The following is a 23144-nucleotide window of genomic DNA, read 5'->3' as shown; positions in this document are numbered from 1 at the left end:
TCTGTTCTGTGAAAAAGTTACGGCCTTAGGTATAATTTAAATGCCTCATGGAACATATGTTTGTAATATTTTATTGTGAAAATTCTTATTGAAATAGACATCTGTCTTGAAACTTGAGTGCGTTTCATCCGGATTACAGAACAAAATATACTGTGTTTTGATTTTTTTCTAAAAACTCGACAACTACAAAGTGCAAAACAAAACAGTTGATATCATTGTGAAGCTGAAACCTTATTCTATCGTTAAGTTCTTTTTAAAGTTTCTTGTTACTTTTCTGAATTGTCTACGATTTTCGAAATTTCAGTTTTGAGTTTCATTAGTCTGTCAAAATATGTCTATCAATATGGGAGTGCAATACGATTTCTTTATAATATTGAAAAGTAGAAAAAAAAATAAAGTGAGAAAATGAGATATCACTTTAAAGAAGAAATGTTTTCCTACAGTTTGGTATAAATTACGAATGATAATATAATTGGTACTATGTAAATTATTTTATTTCGAAACATGTTGAAAATTTGAAGTTGTGCGTCAACAAATACATCGACACTTTGTATTTTGGTATGAGTTAAATAACTACTTGAAATATATGTTACATTGACATCCAATTTAAAAGCTTAATCTTTTTTCTATCAAATAGTGTTGGTTTTATAAAAATGGTGATAAGAACGAATTTGCTATGATTTTTCAAAATCCCATGTTTATATTTCACATTGACGCCATTTTGTTCAGTCAAGTTCGTCATCGACGAAGTTGGAAATAGACCTTTTCAACATCTCTCGACACCGACTAATGACACCTACAGTTTACAGGTAAAATGGATGAGTCGTCTCAAAGACAAAAACCATCGTGATTATCATTTCGTATCATATTGGATTGGCGGTTTTATACTGTTTTGACTATATAGTGTAAGAATATATATCAACCAAATGAATAAATAAATATATGTATGGTGGCCGGATGCGGCCATTTATTTCGCCTTTTCGCGTTTTCGTGACTTCTCCTTTCATTTTGCAAACGCGAAATTGGGAATTCGAGAAATCGAGAAAGCAAAATCGAGAAATTGAGAAATCGGGAAATCGAGAAATAGGGAAATCGAGAAATTGGGAAACAGATAAGATCGGGAAATCGAGAAATCGAGAAATCAAGAAAGCAGAAACGCCAAAACACGCAAGAGAAAACACGAAAACGCGAAAACGCGAAATGGATTCTCGATTTTGCGTTTTTGCTTTCTCTATTTCTCGATTTCCCAATTTCTTGATTTCTCGATTTCCCGATTTCTCAATTTCTCGATTTCACTTTCTCGATTTCTAGATTTCCCCGAAAACACGAAAAGGGGAAACGTCCGCATCCGTCCACCATACATATGTCTCTGTCATATAATATTCTTATTTCGTATGAATTTGCACGACATTTCATGTTGAATTGATTAAACAAATATTCCAATCATTCAGAATTCTTACACATTTTCTCTTCACTTTTGTGATTATGTGAGTCTTTCGCTAAATATTTGCCGCATGCCAATAACGATTTTATTTGTTGGTGTAAAAGCTTTTATGATTTTTTTTCAAAAATTAAAAAGAATACTGGACCGTCCGTCCGTATCACACTTGAGAACACGACCAACTTTGTGTTTTTCCACCGATCTTTACCTTAGTTGATGTACATATTCAATTTTTACATAATTACATATTGATTTTTTAGGTCGAAGGAAAATATCACGTTTTTTTTTTTTTTTTTGTTATTGTTTGTTTTTTTTTTTTATCAACGCTTCAAGATGTTCGAGGTAAAGTTTTTCCTGGATGAATTTTGAAAAAAAATATAATTGACTCCTCGTTTCAATGTTACAACATTTAAGCAGTGATTGTTGAATACAACATTCAAGTGGAACACCAAATTGGTGAATTGAAATAATACAAAGTATTGAGTAAGTTATGGAGGCATCCAAGGCCAAAACTAACAGACATGTGCCGCCCTTGTTAACCGACATAATCATTGTTTAATTAAATATGAACTACAATAAAACATAATTTGTTCTTTTCGTTTTCAACCAGGACAGCTAGAAGCTAAACGTCTAAAAGATGAAATGTGATTTAAAGTATATCCTTTTCTTTATAATAAATTAAAAAAAAAACATGGACTCTGTAGGAAAGTTTTATCATTGTCAATGATTGAAAGCAATAAAATCAATAATGATCTCATTTTTTTTTATTTTTGAGACGACCCTTCACATTTTACCTGTCGTAGTCGTTCTCAACTGTAGGTGTCGAGAGATATTGAAAAGGTCTAATAACAGACAAGAAATATATACATGACTTACGATTGGGATTGATTGGGCCTTTTTATATACGACATCTACGATGTTATTCATTTTTTTTTTTTGTCAAATACTTTTTTTAGATACTAAATCGTTGTTTGGTAATGCAGTTTGTCATTATGAAGCGTTGCCGCAAATTACCATACGCAACAGCAAAACTGTTCCTTCCTTTTTTCTCGCAGAGCAGTAGTCTATAGGTCGCAAAAGTATTCCTTTGGTGTTAAAATAAATAAAATGCGAATGTGGGAAAGTTTTAACTGTTTCTAATTAGAAAATTTATTGCATCTCTGCATAATTTAGCATTAATTAACAGGTGAGCTCGGCGTTATTGATTTTTAACACCTTAAAGTATGTAAGACACAAATTAGCCTATCATTGATACATGATATATTATAACTGCAAATTGGAACGTTTATCATAACACCTGTAATCTAAGTTCTTTTATCTACATAATATACTGCAGTTGTTTACTTTTTCTTCCCTTCATAATGATTCATTGACTTCTTTCTTTATCATGCATTCATATTTCACAATTGAAAAGTCATTTAGTTACATTTTTAAAATTTCCTTTATTTTGCATGAAAACTATTTAATAAAACTCGTAAAATGTCCGATATTATCTGATTGTGACATACCTTCATGAAATAACAAGATAAAAAAAACTAGAATAAAAAGTTTTTTATAAGTAACTTTGCATGTGGTTGTATTGTTATATTTTTTTCTTGGATTAATTTATTTTTGGTTTGATGATTTATCACCTAGCTACTATACCTAAAAAGAAAAACAAATACCCCTAAAATATCATTGTCAAGTGAGATAACTAGTGTCAGATTAAATGACCACGTCCGATAACTTCTACCAGATAATATAAGTAATGAGCCAGTTAGAGCGATGGGGTGTAATTAACACCCGGTCAAAGAAAGAGATGCATCATAATATTTTCTTTGAAGTCGACCGCGTTTCCATTCCTTTTAAATATACAATTCCTTGTATAAAGGTATACATGTATATATACATTTATCAATGTTTATCTTAATTTACCTCAGAGACTTATTATATTAAATTGTACTATTGTGTCTCTGGTAACTTCTTATACATAAAAATCTAGTTATATGATGTGTTAAAATCAACCGTGTGAAGACCGTGTATATTCCATATTAGGTTAGTATAGGGTTTTATATTACTACGGGTTGATAGGCGGGGCTCATTTCAATACAAGGGTAGTACTTGGGCGCTTGGGTATATGATACAGATTGTATGGATAGTAAAATTGGGTATCTTAGTTTGTTTTTGTATACTGAGACCAATGGAAGTAGGTTCTTAATACTTATAACCATGATAACTGTATTGTACAATTGATCACTTTGATAGCCACTAGTCTAAATACCACGTGTTAAGATAGGCGGTAAGATAAATTCGTTACATAGTGTGCTAGACCAAATAAGATATGTCTGCATGGGTCATTAAATTCCACATATATATCGTTTTAGTCACTAGCACACTATGTATTGTAACTTATAATATGAAATCATGTTTTTCTCAGAGACAAATACCTGTGGGGGAATATATATATAGACATTGGTACAAAGGCTATTATATCTATGGTATAGAACAATGCAAAAGGGGAGGAGGTACTAACCTAATCATCTGCGTTTGTATCCGTTTATCGATTAGTTTTTTCTTCTTTGAAAAATATGTTATTCGCGTACTTCTTCAAAGCTCAAAGGGGAAAAGGGGGGACCCGCTCCAGTCATATTTTCAACCAATCTTTCCACCAAAATTGAGGGATCTATCATTTACCCCCTCTTAATCCACCTCTGCATAGATAAATTCTTTTCAGAACAGAATCTTGCTGAATAGTGTGCTTAACTGTTATACATCATGTTATAATAAATAAAAATGTGATTGTTATAGTTTGTCGAATACAGCGCTTAATTCATACTCCTCAAACCTCAGTTTTGTTGAACTCCGTAAAAAAAATGTTTGTGTGCTTTTTTAGGGTATACATTCAGCCGTACCATCCGAAGCGTTAAAATAAAATTCGATCTTTTTCACTTTATCGCGTACGTGGTGACCTATTTTAATAATGGGAGAAAATTAAATAAGACCTTGTTTGTACTTACCCTTCAAACTTAGCTATACATGCTGAATTTACATACTATATAGGTATTGGAAGATGTGGTATGAGTGCCTATGAGACAACTTTCCATCCAAGTCACAATTTATAAAAGTAAACCATTATATGTAAATGTACGGTCTTCATCACGGAGCCTTGGCTCACACCGCGAACAGAAAGCTATGAAGGGTCCTAAAATTCACTTTGTAAAACCATTCGAATGGGAAAATCAACGGTATAATCTATATAAAAAAACGAGAAACGAGAAACACTTATGAACCATATCAACAAACGATAACTACTGAACATCAGATTCCTGACTTATGATAGGTGCAAACAATTGCAGCTGGTTTAAAAAACGTATAATTGGTACCAAACCTTGACCCTTATCGGAAACAATATTGTAACATCACAACATAGAAAGACACACTATATTCGTTTGTGAGAGACTGTTTGTAAAGTTATGTTGACATGACAGTAGATGTCTTCCTGATTTATTATCATAGTGTCTGGATATGTTCTCATGATTTAAAATTCCACCAGAAAACATCCGGCCATTTTCAAAAAAAAAAACAATGTAAATAACAGTATTTACGATCTTTGAGATGTATATATGTTTTTCTCTTTTTCGTAAAACATGTTTGTTGATGTGTAACATAATTGTTTTTCGTTCATTTTTTGTACATAAATTAGGTCGATAGTTTTCTCGTTTGGATTGATTTACATTTAATTGTCATTTCGGGAATTTTTATAACTGACTATGCGATATATGTGGTTTACTCATTGTTGAAGGCCGTACGCGGTGACCTATAGTTGTTAATTTCTGTGTCATTTGGTCTCTAGTGGAGTTGTCTCATTAGCAATCCTACCTCACCTTCTTTAATAAATCTCAAAAACAAACCGCCAACTCTAATAGTGTCGATATACACGTAAAATCAAATCTTCCGAAGGTTAAACAAAAGACTACACAGAACCTTCAAAAGGATGAATCTATTATAATAAAAGTGGCAAATAAAGGCGGGGGTATAGTGATTATGGACAAAGATCAATGCAAAGAAATGGTACTAAATCAACTTTAAGATGATGTCTTCTAACAAAAACTGAATGGAAATAGAGACAAAAACACCATGTCGAAAATAAGAAAAAGAATAAAGAGAAATCCTTATTACAACCTTACCAATAAGGAAATAGATTATCTTTAAAATTTTCAGGTTAAAACCAGCAATTTTTGCGGCTTTCGAAAATTCCCAAATCCAAGTAAAATCAAGATCATATAAAAAATAGTGATTCTATGAATATTAAAATCAACAGACCTGATCTAAAACTAAGACCGATAATTACAGGACATTCATGTAGTACCCAAAGGCTAAACAACCTCCTTGATATTCGATTTAATCCACTTTGCATAAAAGTGTCAAGTTATTTCAGAGATGACATGGATTTTCTTATTATAACTATATTCCAGACAGGGTACCTCAGGATATCATACTAGTGAATTTTGACGTAATTAGCCTTTACACGAACATTCTGCATACTGTTTGGTTGCAATTGATAACATCATTTATCAAAAATTCGAATTATAATTCCCTGATCTTGAATATAAGGTTTTAGAGTATTTTTTCATGTCGAAATAGAAAAGAAGTCTGTTTCTTTACCAGTCCTTATGATCATAAACGTGGTCATATTTGAAAAAAGCTCAATCACATCACTTGGAAAACCTGAAAATCTTGAAAACACTATTCCTACCGTGTTGGCTAGGAAATTATCAGAAAAGTGTTTTACGGGATTTTGTCCTCAAATGACAATTTCAATTTGATTTAATTCATTTTCATGTTTTGGCTACTTATTCATAAACATTTTTTTTAACAAATTGTCGGCATTCCAATGGGAACGATCTATGCGCCTCTCCATGCCAACCTCTTATTATTTTAAATATGAGTCTGAGTTCCTTCAGACACTTGTCAAAAACAAAAAGATCAAAGAAGCCAGGTAATTTAATTTCAAATTCAGATATATTGATGATGTTCTTTCCGTTATCAACTTGTCTGATTGGGTACCATTATAACATCCTCAGAACTAGAAATTAAATAAAGTTTAACGACAGACACGGCTTCCTCCGCCACATTTATAGACTTTTACCTCAAATATGACTTGAAGGTCCTCTCAGTATACCAGAATCTATGACAATAGAGACGATTTTAATTTTGAAATTATCAATTTCCCCCACCTTAGTAGCAATATTATCTTAAACCAACTTCACCTTCATATGGGATATACATTTCCCAACTGATGCGTTATTCAAGAGTTTGCAGCTGCTATATGCGTACTCAGAAAGTTGATGAACCAGGGGTATGTCAAAAAACGTCTGGTCCTAGTATTATTAATATTACTTGTACTATTTTGTGTAATTTATGTACTATCCATTTGACGTGACTCGGTACTTGTACATCCCGTCATTGTGTTGTTGTGCTATGGTAAATGTTCGTATTTTATTTTGTTATTTTTGATTATATACGGTGCTTTTGAGTTTCTTTGTTACATATTTGTATGTTTTTATAGTTATATAATACAATGTTGACAGTTGTACCCTTATTTCGACATTTTTACCTGTTATGTCTGTTCGTTTACTTCACATATTGGTGTCAATTTAATGTAATTTAAGGTGGAGGAACAGTAAATGGGCTATGTCGCAGATTTTGCAAAAATTTTGCAAACAAACTTGGCTCGGTGAACTACAACTGAAAATCGAAAAAATAAAGCATTTATCTCTTTTATTATCAGAAATATTGCAGATTGATTTCTTTTAATATGGGTGAATTTTTGTATAGAAAGCACATAAAATTGGCGAAAAAACATATAAAATTTGTCTTAAAATCGCCAATTCTCTTATTCTACTCCATAGATTTTTCTTTAAAAACTATATGTTGTTGACACAAACATTTCTGTTTTAATGATATATCCCTTACCAAAAAAAAAGCCCTGCGGCAAACATTTGCAGCAAGTTTGCAGCAAACATTGCCGCAAGATTGCAGCAAACGTTTGCTGCAAACTTGCCGCAACCATTTAACCATGCAAATGAAGTGTGCGGCAAGCTTGCTGCAAACATAATTATGCAAATTAGATTTGCCGCAAGCTTGTGGCAATTGTTTGCTGCAAGCTTGCAGCAAATGTTTGTTGCAAACTTGCGGCAAACTTGCAGGAACTACACATATACTAATGTCATGTGTGAAGACACATTCAATTTATCTCTTTCAAATTACACAGCAACATTTTTACAAAGTCAATTCCTGTCTTTATACAAACAGTCATTGAAAGAATTCTTGCAAACTCATGAGATTTAAGGAAATACATACATGCATTTGAGTTTTGAAAAAGGGGCAGGAGTCATTCTCAAATGACATAATATACCTGTATTAAAAAATGAACAAGGTAAAATCTCAAATGTGTATTGAGACTATAAAGCTAGGTAATAATTGCATTACAGAATTTATCTTAATCTTAATAAACATGATCATGATGGTGCAGTACATCAGTTACAAATTAAAACTTATAATAGCTTAAGTTTTTCAATCACACATACATGTATATATAGTTGCTTACTTAATTATGTATGATGATAACATTAATTATATTTCATTAAAGCATGACGTTCTATTAATCATTTGTACTTACAAAATTACATACTGATTATCCCATATTATTGAACCAAAATGCCTCCTTGATCTCTTATATGTGAAATGCATTTCCAAACACAACCAACATTGACCTTGCCACAATTTTAAATTGTTAGCATCCAGGAAGTGCCAACTAGGCATGCCCAGTCAATATTGTGTAACTCCTGCAATGTTCTGGCAAACATATAGAATGGTCAAAGTTTTCTGCAATCTTGCGGCAAACATATAGAATGGTCAAAGTTTTCTGCAATCTTGCGGCAAACATATAGAATGGTCAAAGTTTTCTGCAATCTTGCGGCAAACATTCTTTCTTACAATTTCAAACTTTCTGGCAATCTTACGGCAAACATTGATGTTTCTGCAAACTTGCCGCAAGATTGCAGCAATGTTTGCCGGAAGTTTGCAGCTAGCGGCAAACATCTGCAAACACTATTTTCTGTGTTCCTGCAAACTTTTTGTTTGCCGCAAGCTTGCAGCAAGTCTGCTGCAAGTTTGCGGCAAACAATTCAGTTTCATATAAAATAATCATATGGTCACCGACTTCGTTTTTTGTCTAATAATCCATTTGTTACCTTGTTGGTAGTGAAAAACGTAAAAATCAACGTTTTACGGTCTGAAACGCGACGACGTTAAGATTATTTCGACCTTTTATTGGATTTTTTCACAAAGAACACAACTTTGAATGATGTATACTGTAAAAACGAAGTCGGTGACCCTATCTTTATTTTGAATCATTATATCGGAAATTAATGTATCAACAACATATATAGTTTTTAAAGAAAAATCTATGGACATGATGGAGTAGATTTACAGATTAAGCGATTTTAAGACAAATCTTTGAAGGTTTTATGCCGATTTTATGTGCTTTCTATACAAATGTTCACCAATTTTGTAAGAATTCAATCAGTAATATTTTAAATGATAAATGAGATAAATGCATTATTTTTTCGAATTTCATTTGAAGTTCATCGAGCCAGAGTTGTATGCAAAATTTTACTGAAATCTGTGACATAGCCCATGTCCACTTAAGGTAAGATAACTCAGATAGAAGGGGAGATAGTCTAAAAAATTTAAAATTCAGGAAACAGTGAAATAACAAAAAAAGATCATGAATACAAGATGAAACAACTGTGAACAGGTTTATAGAACTAAATCCTTTAATAGGTTACTGGCCATAGGCCGGTTTGCTTTTAAATATCGATTTAAAAATCATATCGTTATTTTCATCTTTTGACCATTATCTCAAAACCTATTAGATTAAAAAGCACATTTAAACAGTTAAAGTAATCGTTATAACTAGATATAATTTTGACAGAAATTGAATTAAGGAAGTTGCGAAAATCATATAAAATTTCCATTTACATCATGTACAATTTGACAACAAAGCTGGAAGAATCAAATACCCTTGTTTTATTCCAATGATTAAAAGCATAATTATATTTCTTTTCTCTCGATTTTGTTTTCAAGTACAATGTATGCACGAACCTCATTTCATCTTTATAAAGATTTTATTGGTTAAGAAATTTTTTCATTGGCCACAGTTTCAAATACTAAATAAAAGCAGCAGTAGTATAATCCTTCGTCCCCGAGGGTATCACCAGCCCAATATAGTCAGCACTTCGGTGTTGACATGAATATCAATAACATTGTATATGGTAATTTTAAATACACAGCTGCGCCATGAGCGCATGATACGCCCGACGTCTTGTGTGGAAGCTTTATGCAATAATCATAAATAGTTTCTGAGAAAGTTTTAAGCAATAACCATATATTGTTTTTGAGACACGGCGGGACATGTGAAAGCCCCTACCCTGGTTTTTTTTATTACAAAAAACTAAATATAATTGAAATAAAATGTTGAATCAAAACCAAAAAGTATACAGATCTTTAGATTAATATAACAAAGAAGAGTTTAAAGTCTTAAGCAATAATCATAAATTATTTTTGAGATACGGCGTGACATGTAAAAAAAACCCTCCCCTGTTATACAAAATACTCAAGAACTCAAAAATAAAATTTTGAATCATCACCAAAAAGTATACAGATCTTTAGATTTATATAACAAAGAAGTGTGTAATGTTTTAAGCAATATCATAAATTATTTTTGAGATACGGCGCGACATGTAAAAAACCCTCCCCTGTTTTACAAAATACTCAATAACTAAAAAAAAAAATATTTTTGAATCATCACCAAAAAGTATACAGATCTTTAAATTAATATAACAAAGACTTGAGTAAAGTTTTAAGCAATAGTTATAAATTATTTTTGAGATACGGCACAACATGTAAAAAAAACCCTCCCCTTTTTTACAAAATACTCAATAACTCAAAAATGAAATTTTGAATCATCACAAAAAAGTATACAGATCTTAAGATTAATATAACAAAGACATGTGTAAAGTTTTAAGCAATAATCATAAATGGTTTTTGAGATACGGCGCGACATGTAAAAAACCCCGCCCCCTTTTTTACAAAATACTCAATAACTCAAAAATGAAATTTTGAATCATCACCAAAAAGTATTCAAATATTAAGATTAATATAACTAAGAAGTGTTTAAAGTTTTAAGCCATAATCAAGAATCGTTTTTGAGATACGGTGCGACATGTGACCCCCCCCCCCCCCCCTGTTTTAGTTACAAAGTGCCGTAACTCAAAAAGTTTTAATCTTATTTTCACCAAAAAGTATACAAATCATTCGACCATCATAAGAAACAACTCTATTAAGTTTCATGAAATTTGGATAAGTCATTCTCAAGTAACGGTGAGACATGTTTACGCCGGACAGACAGACGGACAGACGGACAGACGGACGGACACCTGATATTTGTATACCATAATACGTCCCGTCAAAATTTTGACGGGCGTACAAAAATATACTGTTGACAAAACTTAAATTTTTTCGATAAACTAAGGATTTTCTTATCCAAGGAATAGATTACCTTACCCGTATTTTGCACAACTTTTTGGAATTTTGGGTCCTCAATGCTCTTCAACTCTGTACTTGTTTGGCTTTATAACTATTTTGATCTGAGCGTCACTGATGAGTCTTATGTAGACGAAACTCACGTCTTGCGTATCAAATTATTATCCTGGTACCTTTGATATCCATTTACAACACTGGGTCAATGCCACTGCTGGTGGGCGTTTCGTCCCCGAGGGTATCAACAGCCCAGTAGTCAGCACTTTTGTTTTGACATGCATTTCAATTATATAGTCATTTTAATGTATTTCCTATTGACAAAACCTCCATTTTTTTGAAAAAAAAACTAAGGATTTTCTTATCCCAGGAATAGATTACCTCTGCCGAATGTGGCACAACGTTTTTGAATTTCGGTCCTCAATGCTCTTCAACTTTGTACTTGTTTGGCTCTATAACTATTTTGATATGAGCGTCACTGATGAGTCCTATGTAGACGAAACGCGCATCTGTCGTATTTTAAAAATAATAATCCTTGTACCTTTGATAACTATATACCGCTGTTAGAAAGTCATAAATCGATAGAGATCAATAATTGCGTATTGTTGCCCAAAATACTTCTATAATGTTAATGTAACAAATACAAAAAATAAACTGCAATGTACGTAACTTTACTAAATATTAACGGAAGTTTAGATAATTGCAATTGTGTAATAAATTCTTGCCCTCATTGACTTGTTTCACGATGTGAACGTGGCACTAAACAAGAATAAAGACGCATTCAGCACAACTCGGATCATTTCGTACGTAGCGGATTCACCCGATGATTGCCGATTGATAAAGAGGCAGAGTGAAACATCTACTTCTAATCAGATATTTTTTTTATATATTAGAAAGTATAAACCTATTTTAAGACAAGGAAGATAACAAGTGTATCAGATTGACTGTGATCGGTGAATGCCCGGGAAAAGGAAGTATCTATTGTACTTTTCTTGTTTTTGTTCATAAATATTATTTTTTTTTATACACGATGTATGGTGCAAACTGGATTACAAATACTTCAGCTATTGTCTTAATCAAATTTTTTGACACGTAAGGCCCTGAAATATAAACCTCAAAACGGTTGTATACCAAGAGATCTCATTGTATTTTTTTCTGGAGAATTTAGTGAATAACCGTATAACAGGTTATTTTCGCGGTTGTAAAATTTCGCGTTTTTCATTGAATAAGGTATACGAAATATTTTGGCGGTTATTAATTTTTCGGATTTAAAATTTTTATCAATACCTTTGCATGTACACTTTAAAATTGGCGGAATTTATTTTGGCGATTTTGTTCAATCCTCGAAAATAAGCGAAATATTCATCCCGCAAAAAATAACCCGCTGTACGGTAGGTATGTCATGGGTAATTTTCTCATGAGACATGTCACGATTGTTGACAATTCGCCGTTTTAGAATCTAATATATTCTGGGTAATATTTTCAAAAGTGTACACCAAAATTTTATTTTCAGTTCAGAATGTTTTAAACAATGGAAATCCACCCAAAGGCGTAACGTTATTTTGGTGTACGAATTATTAGATTACCAATGGTCCTTAAATTCTGAAACGGCCAATTGCATATTGTTGCCTAAAAGACTGGTAATATTATATGAATTTGAAACATATCGCATCAAAATTTTGGAAAACCGTTATTAGGTTAACATGGTATAGAGGAGACAGCGTAGAAAATAATTCCAACTACTAGTATTCAAAATGGCTAAACTTTCAAATTATGTTGTCGAAACGAGACAAGATCTGTGATTTTCAATATGCTTCTGTTAACACATACGATTTATAAATGATAATAGTAAAAAGGCATCTTATACGTTCAAATTTTGTAAAACATGGATTGTTTTGAGTAAACCCCGACTGACATTATTTTTTTGGAAACAGTTTAGAACGAACGATAAACGAATGCATTTTCCCATACATCAGTTTCAAATGTAACCAGGGACAATCCCACTATTTCCTTTCATACGACACAGAGTCACAACATGTGTAAAAGGCTCGAATAAATATTAAGACACTGTAATATATGTTTCACGCAAACATCATTGATTTCTTAACTTATTTGATCAAGGAAGTTTTAACTTGCCACAGCTTGTAAAACAATGACAGTAAACGCAAGTAAAAAAATGACAGTGAACGCAAGTAAAAAAACGTATACTATATATAAATATACATAAATGATGAAAAGCATCACCTCTTCATTGAAATTGGATACGCTATTTAGAGTCTATTTAGCTGGGGATAGACTTGCGGGATATAGCAGGCAACATGTACAATTACAAGGAAAACCTGATTTATTTCATTTTCGTACTTATTGAAGTTTGTGCAGGTAAGAATTCAGAAAGTAATAGCTGTTTAATTGTCATATTCTTGTCATAAATACAATGGATTCTTTTCAACAATTTAATGTGCGTTTTATACAAATGCTCACCTTGTTATAAAGATTTTTTTCATTATATTTAAGAAATACATTTGTTTTAGTTTGAATTCAACGATCTGAAGTTAAATGCATTTTCCCCCACAAGTTATGACATACCCTGTTATTTTAACATAAGATTAAAAAAAATACTAATTGCAAGCTCCGAATGATAAGCCTTAAAGGTATCACGCAGTATTGAGCTCAATATAAGCTAAATAACATTATAGATGGGTTATAAATGGGAGCAGGATCTGCTTACTCTTCTGGAACACGCAAGATGACCCTCATTTTTTGGTGGGGTTTATGTTGTCTAGTCATTAGTTTACTTTGTTGTGTTTTGTGTTCTATTATTTGTCTGTTTGTATTTTTTCTTGGTTAGCCATGGTGCTGTCAGTTTATTTTTATTCTATGAGTTTGAAAGTCCCTCTTGTATCTTTCTCCCCTATTTCATAGAAAAAATTCACTAAATACTACACAATGCCATGATCTTCATCAATGCCCCGACTAAACTATTATGTATAAAATTTAGATACAACCTGAAGGACAAGGTTCGTTTTAGGCATACTATGATCTTGATTTCAATTTCATCCTAAAATGTAAAATGACTATTGAGAATTATTGACAATTTGCCCAAGTTAAATTTTTACACAAATATGCATAATAAAGGGACCAGTACTTTTTTTTGTGAGAATATAATGAATCAAAATAAAGTTATTTTGTATTATTATTGATATCATTGTTCAATCTTAAGCCAACGGGAACTTATACTGTTCTTGCTAACGAAAGGCGGCAAATTATGTAATGAGTTAATAACGACTTGATTCAAGCAAAACCATGTTTATATGGTTGAATTTAAGACCTTATCTCTTAAATGTATTCAGTTCATATTATAACTGTAATGTATTTTGTATTATATGGCAATAATATAGTTATCAAAAGTACCAGGATTATAATTTAGTACGCCAGACGCTCGTTTCGTCTACATGAGACTCATCAGTGACGCAAATCGAAATATTTATTATAAAGCCAAACAAGTACAAAGTTAAAGAACATTGATCGACAAATCGACAAATCAAATAACCCTGTCCAATTTTTGTCTTTTTTATTTTTAAATGGATAATAGATTAGATTTAATAGATTGACAAAATGATTACCATTATGCTTTTTTTACTATTTATTTCATACAAAAAAAACCCAACTTTTACCAAAAACATATTTTAAAGGCATTTATGGTTGGATTTTAAAAAACAAGGTGTTCAAGATGAACAATTGTTTAAAGATTTTTTTTTCATTGTGTCATTCTTTTGTCTTCAGTTTGTTTTTCTTTCCTTTACCTCTGAACACAGATAATAAGAATTTAAAACTTAATTTGGTTGAAATATACAGCTAGTTTCTAAATGGAAAATAAAATTTGTCTTTAGCTCGAGACTCTCTCTCTCGGAAAATGAAAATATTCCACAACAAAAATACTACCAAATAAAGATATCAACCTGTTCATGCTGTTACAATTGTACTTCTATTGGTACCAAGTTAGATAAAAAAAAAAAAACAAAAAACCAGAAATGATCCGATTTTTATTTTTTGAACATAGAATCTCAAGTGACGAAAACTGCAAATGTCTATCGGTAGAAGAAATGCTCACATATATATGCAATGCTTTGTAGAAAATTATGATACAACAGTGATTTAGATTTTAACATTTTAATTTTACATACTCTTTATTATTTATAATTAAAATGTTTTAAATTCGATATTTCGGGTATTGATTTTTTACTATTTTTTTGAAGGCCGTAAAAAGACCTTCAGTTGTTAATTTCCTTAAGGTCAGACAGTCTCTGGAGCAGAGTTGTCTCATTGGCGATCATAACGCGTCGTCTTATTTCTATAAATTCTAAAAATAGTCTTTGCTTGACCTTAGTATATGACTTGAAAGCAGAACGTTCAAATACTTGATAAGAAATAATCGAAAAAGGCAATGACAGATTTAAAATATACAGATCATGTCAAAATTCTCAAATTCACAAATATTTTCATAATAATTTTTTTTTGCAGCAAATAATGCATATTTTGATAAATTGCACAAATGAAAACATATCATAAATCAAAATTCAGGAAAACGACAATTTTGAATGTAAACAATGCGTTAAGCAATGTAAATTAAATCGTTATATTTCATACAGGTAAATAAGAAAAAAAACCCCATATAGTTTGAAATACAAATAGCAATTAACTGCGTCCGCTTTAAATTTGAAAATTGAAGGTTAAAGCCTATGCTTCTAACAGTGATGGTTTCCGTTCCAGAACTATTTTCCATTACTTCATCAAGTGTAGAGTACTATATATGCGGATAAGAGCTGGAACTGTCCGGTGGTTTGATTCAAACTGTTACATTTGGAACAGTTGGGGTAATGACAATCGAAAGAAAAACCAAAACTATATATTATCCCGAAACATGCTTTGTATTTGTACTATGCTGCTGACACCAGGATAAATTGTCACAATACCTCTCATACTTTCTGTCTAGACGAAACGCTCGTCTGGCGTATTACAAAATTTAGTCCTGGTAACTACGATGAGTTTATTTTCAAAGCATTGTACAAAGAAATGTGTATTAAAAATATTACATAGTATATTGTTTAAATTCAAGGGAGCCACATACCTTTCTGTTTTCTATGAACCCATCGATTACTAATTTGGGCTGAATGTTCTACCTTACATTCCAGGTGTTACTGAATTTCCATGCCAATTCCCTTGTCAATGGCGCAATAAAACATTTCATAGATTTGAAACAACATTTGAAGAAGCATGGACGTTTAGTGCTGATGGTAAAACTAGCATGTTAGGAGACTCTGAAGGTCGTCAAAATTTCAGTTGTTATCAAATAACAGAACGATTCCTTATTTTGAGGTTTGTTTATGTTAAAATTGCATGTACAATGTACCTTGTTGTCAAAATTAGTTTCAGTAATTCATTTAATGAATTCCTTCTAGACTTGGAAATATGAATTAAAAATCCCCAAATTAAATGCACTGCATGATGCTTTTTTTTATTATTAAAAAAATGTCTACGCATTAGTTGTTTAACATCATAGTTCCTTTTGGTTAGGGCAATGTATACAAAAAGGGGACACAACTTGAATAGAAACAGTTAAGTTGAAAATATCATTATATAGAAAAAGAGAGACTTCAGTTTAAATCGAAAACAGGAGAAGAGACAAGATACAACTTACACGACAGTGCACGAGAACTAAACTAACATAATTGCTTTTCGTATTTGACTCAGGACTGTACGCGTTCTTGGTTCTACTGTATTCTTGTCACGTAATGTTGTCATTTTATTGGTTTGTTTAACATTAACATAAAAGCGCGAGGTTTGGCTAGCCACAAAACCTGATTCAAACCACCATTTGATTTTATTGTCTCCTGATATTTGTCAATACCTTCTTCTAATTCGAGAGACGACAATTATGAAAAAAAAAGGTTTTAATATCGGGCACATAATACTCATGTATTTATAAGAATCAAATTGCATTGTACTAATTAGGATTAATGTAGGTCAAACGTAACTAGCATTTAATAAAAATATGTATAATTGTTTATTCAAATATTGAATTAATTTATACTTTGACAAAATTTAACTACTGCTTTCTTCACTTTTTCAGGCTTAAGGATCGTGACTTTTTTAAGTGTTTTCCGATCTTTTATGACCCTTCAATTCCTCTGGAGATTAAAGCAGGCGGTTGGAGTAAGTTTATATGGTGTTCATCGCATTATTAAAGTCTCATATTTTATTAATGGAAATTCCAGTTATTGGCATATCCGTACAATTACTACATGTATATTGTAAAATATAATACAAACATGTATGATTTCATTATAATTCTGTCGAAATGCCAATATCCCTGAATATAACGATAGAGTCATTTCTCAAAAAAATGAAACCCGTATCTGACAATTATATTATACTAACCAAACTTTCACGAGTAGCACATTTTATCATTTTTTTCAAACTAATGCAGTGTGTGTTCTTTAAAAAAAAATGAAGCAAAATGCAAATTAAGCACTTAAAACATGCAACTTGCATAATGGTGTAAAAAATGTAACATGATTGGAATAGAATGTTTAATATATGAACAATTGTGGTGATTCAAATTGTCTGTAAATTCTGTTTATTTGTTATAATTCAATTGTGGATGTAACGCTTCTAAACTGATTGGCTGACAGTGTTTTGTCTATCAGACCATTGACATAATTTAGTCATGTCAACGTGACGTTACAAGCGTTTTTTTTCCTCATGATTAACTACGGCTTAAAATGGAATTTAGAATTAAAGTTACTATAATATTTGTTTAAGGTGGTACCCAACACTTTCACTAAAATTAATTTGGCTCGTTTAATTTTCATAGATTTTTGACAAAATATTTACTTTGACCCGTTGACAAAAATATAAAAATTTCAAGAAATTTGAACCAACCAATTGATCAGAAAAATTACACTGGTTATATAGCAGTTTGACAAACACTAATTTTGATCATTGAGAAGCTTACGATTCCCTTAAAAACACAACGTAATTAAAACGTTTAGCTGATTTTACAGAGTTATCTCCCTGTAGTGTTAGGTACCACATTAATCTATTCGAAATAACACAAAAAATGTTGTTCACACTTTAAAACAACTTTAAAATTCAGTGTGCACCACATTTTTGTTGTTATTTCGTCATAGACAGAAAAAAATATTACAGTCATTCATTAAGTAGCAAACGAACAGACTATCGTCTATTCATTAATTTTTGGTACTTGCCATGACTTTGACTGTTTTTCGTCGATTTGTTTGTTTTTAAAGTTCTTTTGGTATTGCTGAAGTATTTAAGTTCTGTTTATAGGTCAATACCAATCTCAAACGTTTCGATTGAATGATGCTTTCATAACGCGCAGTTATGTCATGCATATTTAGAGCGACAGCATATTAAAAGAATGAAACACTGAATAGATACATATGAATGAATATATATAGATAAAAGGTATATCATGCAAAGTATGTGTGTTATTGTTTATAATAGATATAGGAAGATGTGGTGTGAGTGCCAATGAGACAACTCTCCATCCAAATAACAAGTTATAAATGTAAACCATTATAGGTATGTTTGGGTTCAGTTTGAAGAAATCTAGAGACAAACAAAAAATCGCTCAGCAATGCAGTAAGTGTTCTTGAAACGTTTGTACTTTTTCAGATAACTTTTATTCTACCAATAAGACAGGTGCATTTACTGATTTATGTCCATTTTGTAAAGTGCCAGATTGGTTGTTTTTGTGGACAGCTGGTAAGCACAACTATTTTGAAATAAAAGAATATAAACCTTTTATCGAGGTCCTTTTAACGTTTTTCTTATATCCTCTGGTTCTATCACGTGTACCAATATAGTATTATCACGGCTGTGCTTTTCGATATTTTACAACATGTAATTAAAAAAATCCCTTAGACAATCTCTTCGGGGCTTCATCTTCTGAATGTCTAAATTATTCATGTACGTTATTTTTTTTAAAATTTCACTACAAAAGAGGGACGAAAGATACCAGAGGGACAGTCATTAACTGAAAATAAACTTACAACGCCATGGATAAAAATGAAAAAGGCAAACAGACAAACAATAGTACACATGAAAAAAATATAAACTAAAAATGGTAAGCAACACGAACCCCACAAAAACTAGGGGTGATCTCATATGCTCCGGAAGGGTTAGCAGATCCTGCTCCACATGTGGCACCCGTCGTATTGCACATGTTATAACAAATCCGGTAAAAAGTCTAATTCGGTAGGTCACTTTTATGAAAGGGAAGGCGATTGTAATTACGACGTACGGAACATATCCGATATCATCTGTGAAACGGTTATAAAAATTGCACTAACTAAGCAGTCTGACAGAGAAACAAACCACCGTAACTGCGTTGAGACAATGAAACTGGAGTGGCTTATTGTTTAATACTCAATAACTTGATAAAGAACATACAATGGAAGTATTAGAAGTCCAAAGAAAATGTTGCTTGATTACTAACTTAATAAAAACCAATCAATTGTTATTTTTAAAACTCTTTTTCAGACCCAGGACCACCGTGTAAGTTTTAAACACCATTATTGTTTTGTTGCTTTTAATGAAAACAAAAAAGTGCTTATAATCTTTATAAAACAAGATATGGTATGATTGCCAATGAGACAACTCTCCACCAGAGACCAAAATGACACAGAAATTAACAACTATAGGTCATCGTACGACCTTCAACAAAGAGCAAATCCCATAAGCATAGGTATCTATCAAAGCCCCCAAAACGACAACAAAAACTTTTTGTTATCATTAAATTTATTATTACCATTATCATACGTATAGTGATAAAGTTAACATAAGCATATAATGAAATTAATATAAAGATAATGAAAAAATCATTATAAGCATAATGTTAAAATTGTCACAAGCAAAATGATAAAATAAGTATAAGAATAATACTAATATCAGTATACGCATAGTTATGTTATCCGTGTGAGCACAGTGATATAATCACAATCACGCAAAAACGAGTTATATGATAACAATTGTCATTTTCCCTACTTGGTACAAGACAGTTGAAGAAAAACATGTGAATTGAACCTGGTTTTGTGGCTGACCAAGCCTGCCGCTGTTATGGCAATGTTAGATATAACACTAAAATGACAACATTTCATGACAAGACATACAATGTATTACACGATATCAAAATTGATCTACCCTTCCGATGTACTTTCAGCTACCCCGCTCCCTCTGTCGCTAGACTGTAATAGACCATCATCATGTTCCCCGCCTGGTGTAGTTTGTAATATGAGTGACACCATCCCAAAAACTTGCCCACCAACAACTGAACCAACAACTACACATAGCCACTGTGGAAAGAAAAAGCGAATGCATCCATTAAATTAGACATAAATTCGTTGAATGTGTCTCCTATAAGTTTGATATACAAATAAAGATTGATTTCTCACTTATTTATTTATCTATTTACAAGTATTATCGTTCATATAAATATACAAAGTTGATTTCCGTTGCTTTATGGATCTTATATAATTGATTTCATTTATGTTTAAGATTTATGAAAGTCAACAATAGATTATGCCGTTAGTTTTCTCTTTTGAATTGTTTTACATTGTCATTTCGTGGCTTTTTATAGCTGACTATACGGTATGGGCTTTGTTCATTATTGAAAACTGTACGGTAATCTTTAATGGTTAATTTTCTGTGTCATTTAGTCTCTTGTAGAGAGTTGTTTCATTGGCAATCATACCACATCTTTTTTTTTATAATCATTGTCATTTTGCTTAGTTTCTTTTGTTAACTATTCTGACATTGGACTCGAACTTCTTTTAAACTGAGTTCTACTGTGGGTATTGCTGTGTGTTTGTTTCTTCTACATTGGCTAGACGTATAGGAAGAGGGTTGATATATCACAAATAAAATTAAGAATGGTAATGGGTAATATGTTAAAGAGACAACAACCCGACCCAAAAGCAGATAACACATGTTAAAATACGCCGCATTCTTGCGCCTGTTCCAAGTCAGGAGTCTCTTGTTTTTGTCGAGCCTGTGGCTTTTGTCGCAGAAAACTCGACATAGGGAAAGTGATCCGGCGGCGGCGGCGTTAGCTAACTTCTTAAAAGCTTTATATTTTAGAAGGTGGAAGACCTAGATGCTTCATATACTTTGTATATAGATGCCTCATGTTACGAAGTTTCCGTCAGTCATATGTCTAAGTCCTTGATCTCATGTTCATGGTTCAGTGACAACTTGAAAAAAGTTAAGATTTTTTGTTTTTGTAATATTAAATTGTCTCTTATTTTAAGGAATAGGGTAAATATATTTGGTATATGCGTACTTTGCAAGCTCCTCTTGCCGGTCAGACAGACAGTTTTCACTTGACCTCGACCTCATTTCATGGATCAGTAAACAAGGTTAAGTTTTTGTGGTCAATTCCATATCTCAGATACTATAAGCAATAGGTCTAGTATATTTGGTGTATGGAAGGACTTTAATGTGTACATGTCCTACTGGCAGGTGTCATCTGACCTTGACCTTATTTCCATGGTTCAGTGGTTATAGTTAAGTTTTTTGTGTTTTGGTATGTTTTTCTTATACTGTATTCAATAGGTCGACTATATTTGGTGTATGGAATTATTGATAGGTGTACATGTCTAGCTGGCAGGTATCATCTGACCTTGACCTCATTTTTATGGTTCAGTGGTCAAAGCTAAGTTTTTGAGTTTTGTTCTTTTTTTCTTATACTATATGCAATAAATCAACTATATTTGTTGTATGGAAATATTTTATGATCTATATGTCAGTCGCTCATGTTTTATTTGACCTTGGCCTCATTTTCAAGGTTTAATGCTCAGTGGTAATGTTTTGTGTTTTGGTCTGTTTTTCTTAAACTATAAGTCAACAGTATTTCTTGTATGGAAGAATTGTTAGCTGTACATGTCTGCCTGGCATGGTTCATCTGACCTTGACCTCATTTTCATGGTTCATTGGTCAATGTTTAGTTTTCTTGGTTAATGTTGAGTTTATGTGATAGTTGTAGTGAAGCTTTATATTAAGGACTGTCAACATAATATCAATGATTAGTAAAGAATGCGAGACATTTCAGCGTGTGCACTCTTGTTGTAAGTCTTGTATGTTCTTTTTTATGTTTTGGAGTTTGAACTAGTATAAAGTTTGTTTAGGGGCCATCTGAAGGCCACCTCCGGGTGAGGGATTTTCTCTCTTTGTTAAATACCTATTGGTGGCCTACGACTGCTTTCTGCTCTTTTGTCATTTAACTATCACTTTAACACACTTTACATTTCCATTCTCAATGTTTAAGAATGCTGGTTTCAAATGAAAACTAAATCCTTTAATTTATGTGAAAAATTACAGAGAAATGTATTGATTCAGTAGTACCATGTGCTGCCAGTTGTGATAGATAATGCAAAATGTTTCAATTATTTTACCTTACATTTCATTTCATAGATATGTAGATATGGATAGTCTGCTTTTACATCTTAAAAATTCACTGTGACACACAGAAGGTATACGCATATCAATAAACGGAAAGAAGGGATGAGTAAAGGAAAATAAATGAAAACGGAACGACTGATTTAAATAAAAGGATGTTCGATATACTGTATATTTTGGTTTATTTTTAAAATCTATACGATGCTTTATTTTTGTCTAGTTTTCTAATCAAAATAATTAAAATGAGAAGATAAATACCTCACAGCTCCATTATCCGTCGATGCAGAAATGTTGAATGTTATAAAACAATTTTAGCGTCTTTGACCTACTTTATCTTTATATTCGGATACTTGCGATACTTATCTTCTCCAAGTTCAACGGGAACATTAGAATAGAACCCAGATGGAACCAAGAAGTTGGGTTGCTATAACCGAACAACCCGGATGTTGAACCAGTTACTATGGTTTCGAACCAAAGAACCCGGATAGAACCAAGGTTCAGAACCAAAAAAACAGATGGAACCAAGGTTTAGAACCAGAGAGCCCGGATAGAACCTAATTGCATTCAGAATTCACATGATTTTATATACCTTCAACGTATTTTCCAAATCATTTATTTATTTAGTATATTTATATATAATTTA

At 32.0% G+C, this 23144-nt stretch overlaps 1 protein-coding gene across 3 annotated transcripts; it reads left to right on the top strand.

Annotated features, from left to right (window-relative positions):
• Positions 1-13162: 13162 nt before the first annotated feature.
• LOC143049177 (uncharacterized) lies at positions 13163-20502 on the top strand. Of its 3 annotated transcripts, XM_076222908.1 has the most exons (6): positions 13163-13402; positions 16216-16399; positions 17154-17236; positions 18722-18811; positions 19589-19603; positions 20268-20502. In XM_076222908.1, exons 1-6 carry the CDS (start codon positions 13342-13344, stop codon positions 20435-20437), a joined length of 603 nt encoding a protein of 200 aa, XP_076079023.1. In that variant the 5' UTR covers positions 13163-13341; the 3' UTR covers positions 20438-20502. The 3 variants fall into 3 exon arrangements, with proteins under 3 accessions (XP_076079023.1, XP_076079024.1, XP_076079025.1); XM_076222909.1 differs by lacking the exon at positions 19589-19603; XM_076222910.1 differs by lacking the exons at positions 18722-18811; positions 19589-19603 and having other exon boundaries at positions 13173-13402.
• The last annotated feature ends 2642 nt before the right edge of the window (positions 20503-23144 follow it).

This window comes from Mytilus galloprovincialis, chromosome 10 (assembly GCF_965363235.1).
Source record: "Mytilus galloprovincialis chromosome 10, xbMytGall1.hap1.1, whole genome shotgun sequence".
Lineage (NCBI taxonomy): Eukaryota > Metazoa > Mollusca > Bivalvia > Mytilida > Mytilidae > Mytilus > Mytilus galloprovincialis.
This window is presented reverse-complemented; position numbering and strand designations above follow the sequence as displayed.

What these genes read in the sequence shown, in the direction of transcription:
- LOC143049177 (XM_076222908.1), top strand. Translation starts at nt 13,342, where the DNA reads ATGTACAATTACAAGGAAAACCTGATTTATTTCATTTTCGTACTTATT. An exon ending in GAACGATTCCTTATTTTGAG is followed by an intron (nt 16,400 to 17,153) that starts GTTTGTTTATGT and finishes TCACTTTTTCAG; the next exon opens with GCTTAAGGATCGTGACTTTT. An exon ending in GATTAAAGCAGGCGGTTGGA is followed by an intron (nt 17,237 to 18,721) that starts GTAAGTTTATAT and finishes GTACTTTTTCAG; the next exon opens with ATAACTTTTATTCTACCAAT.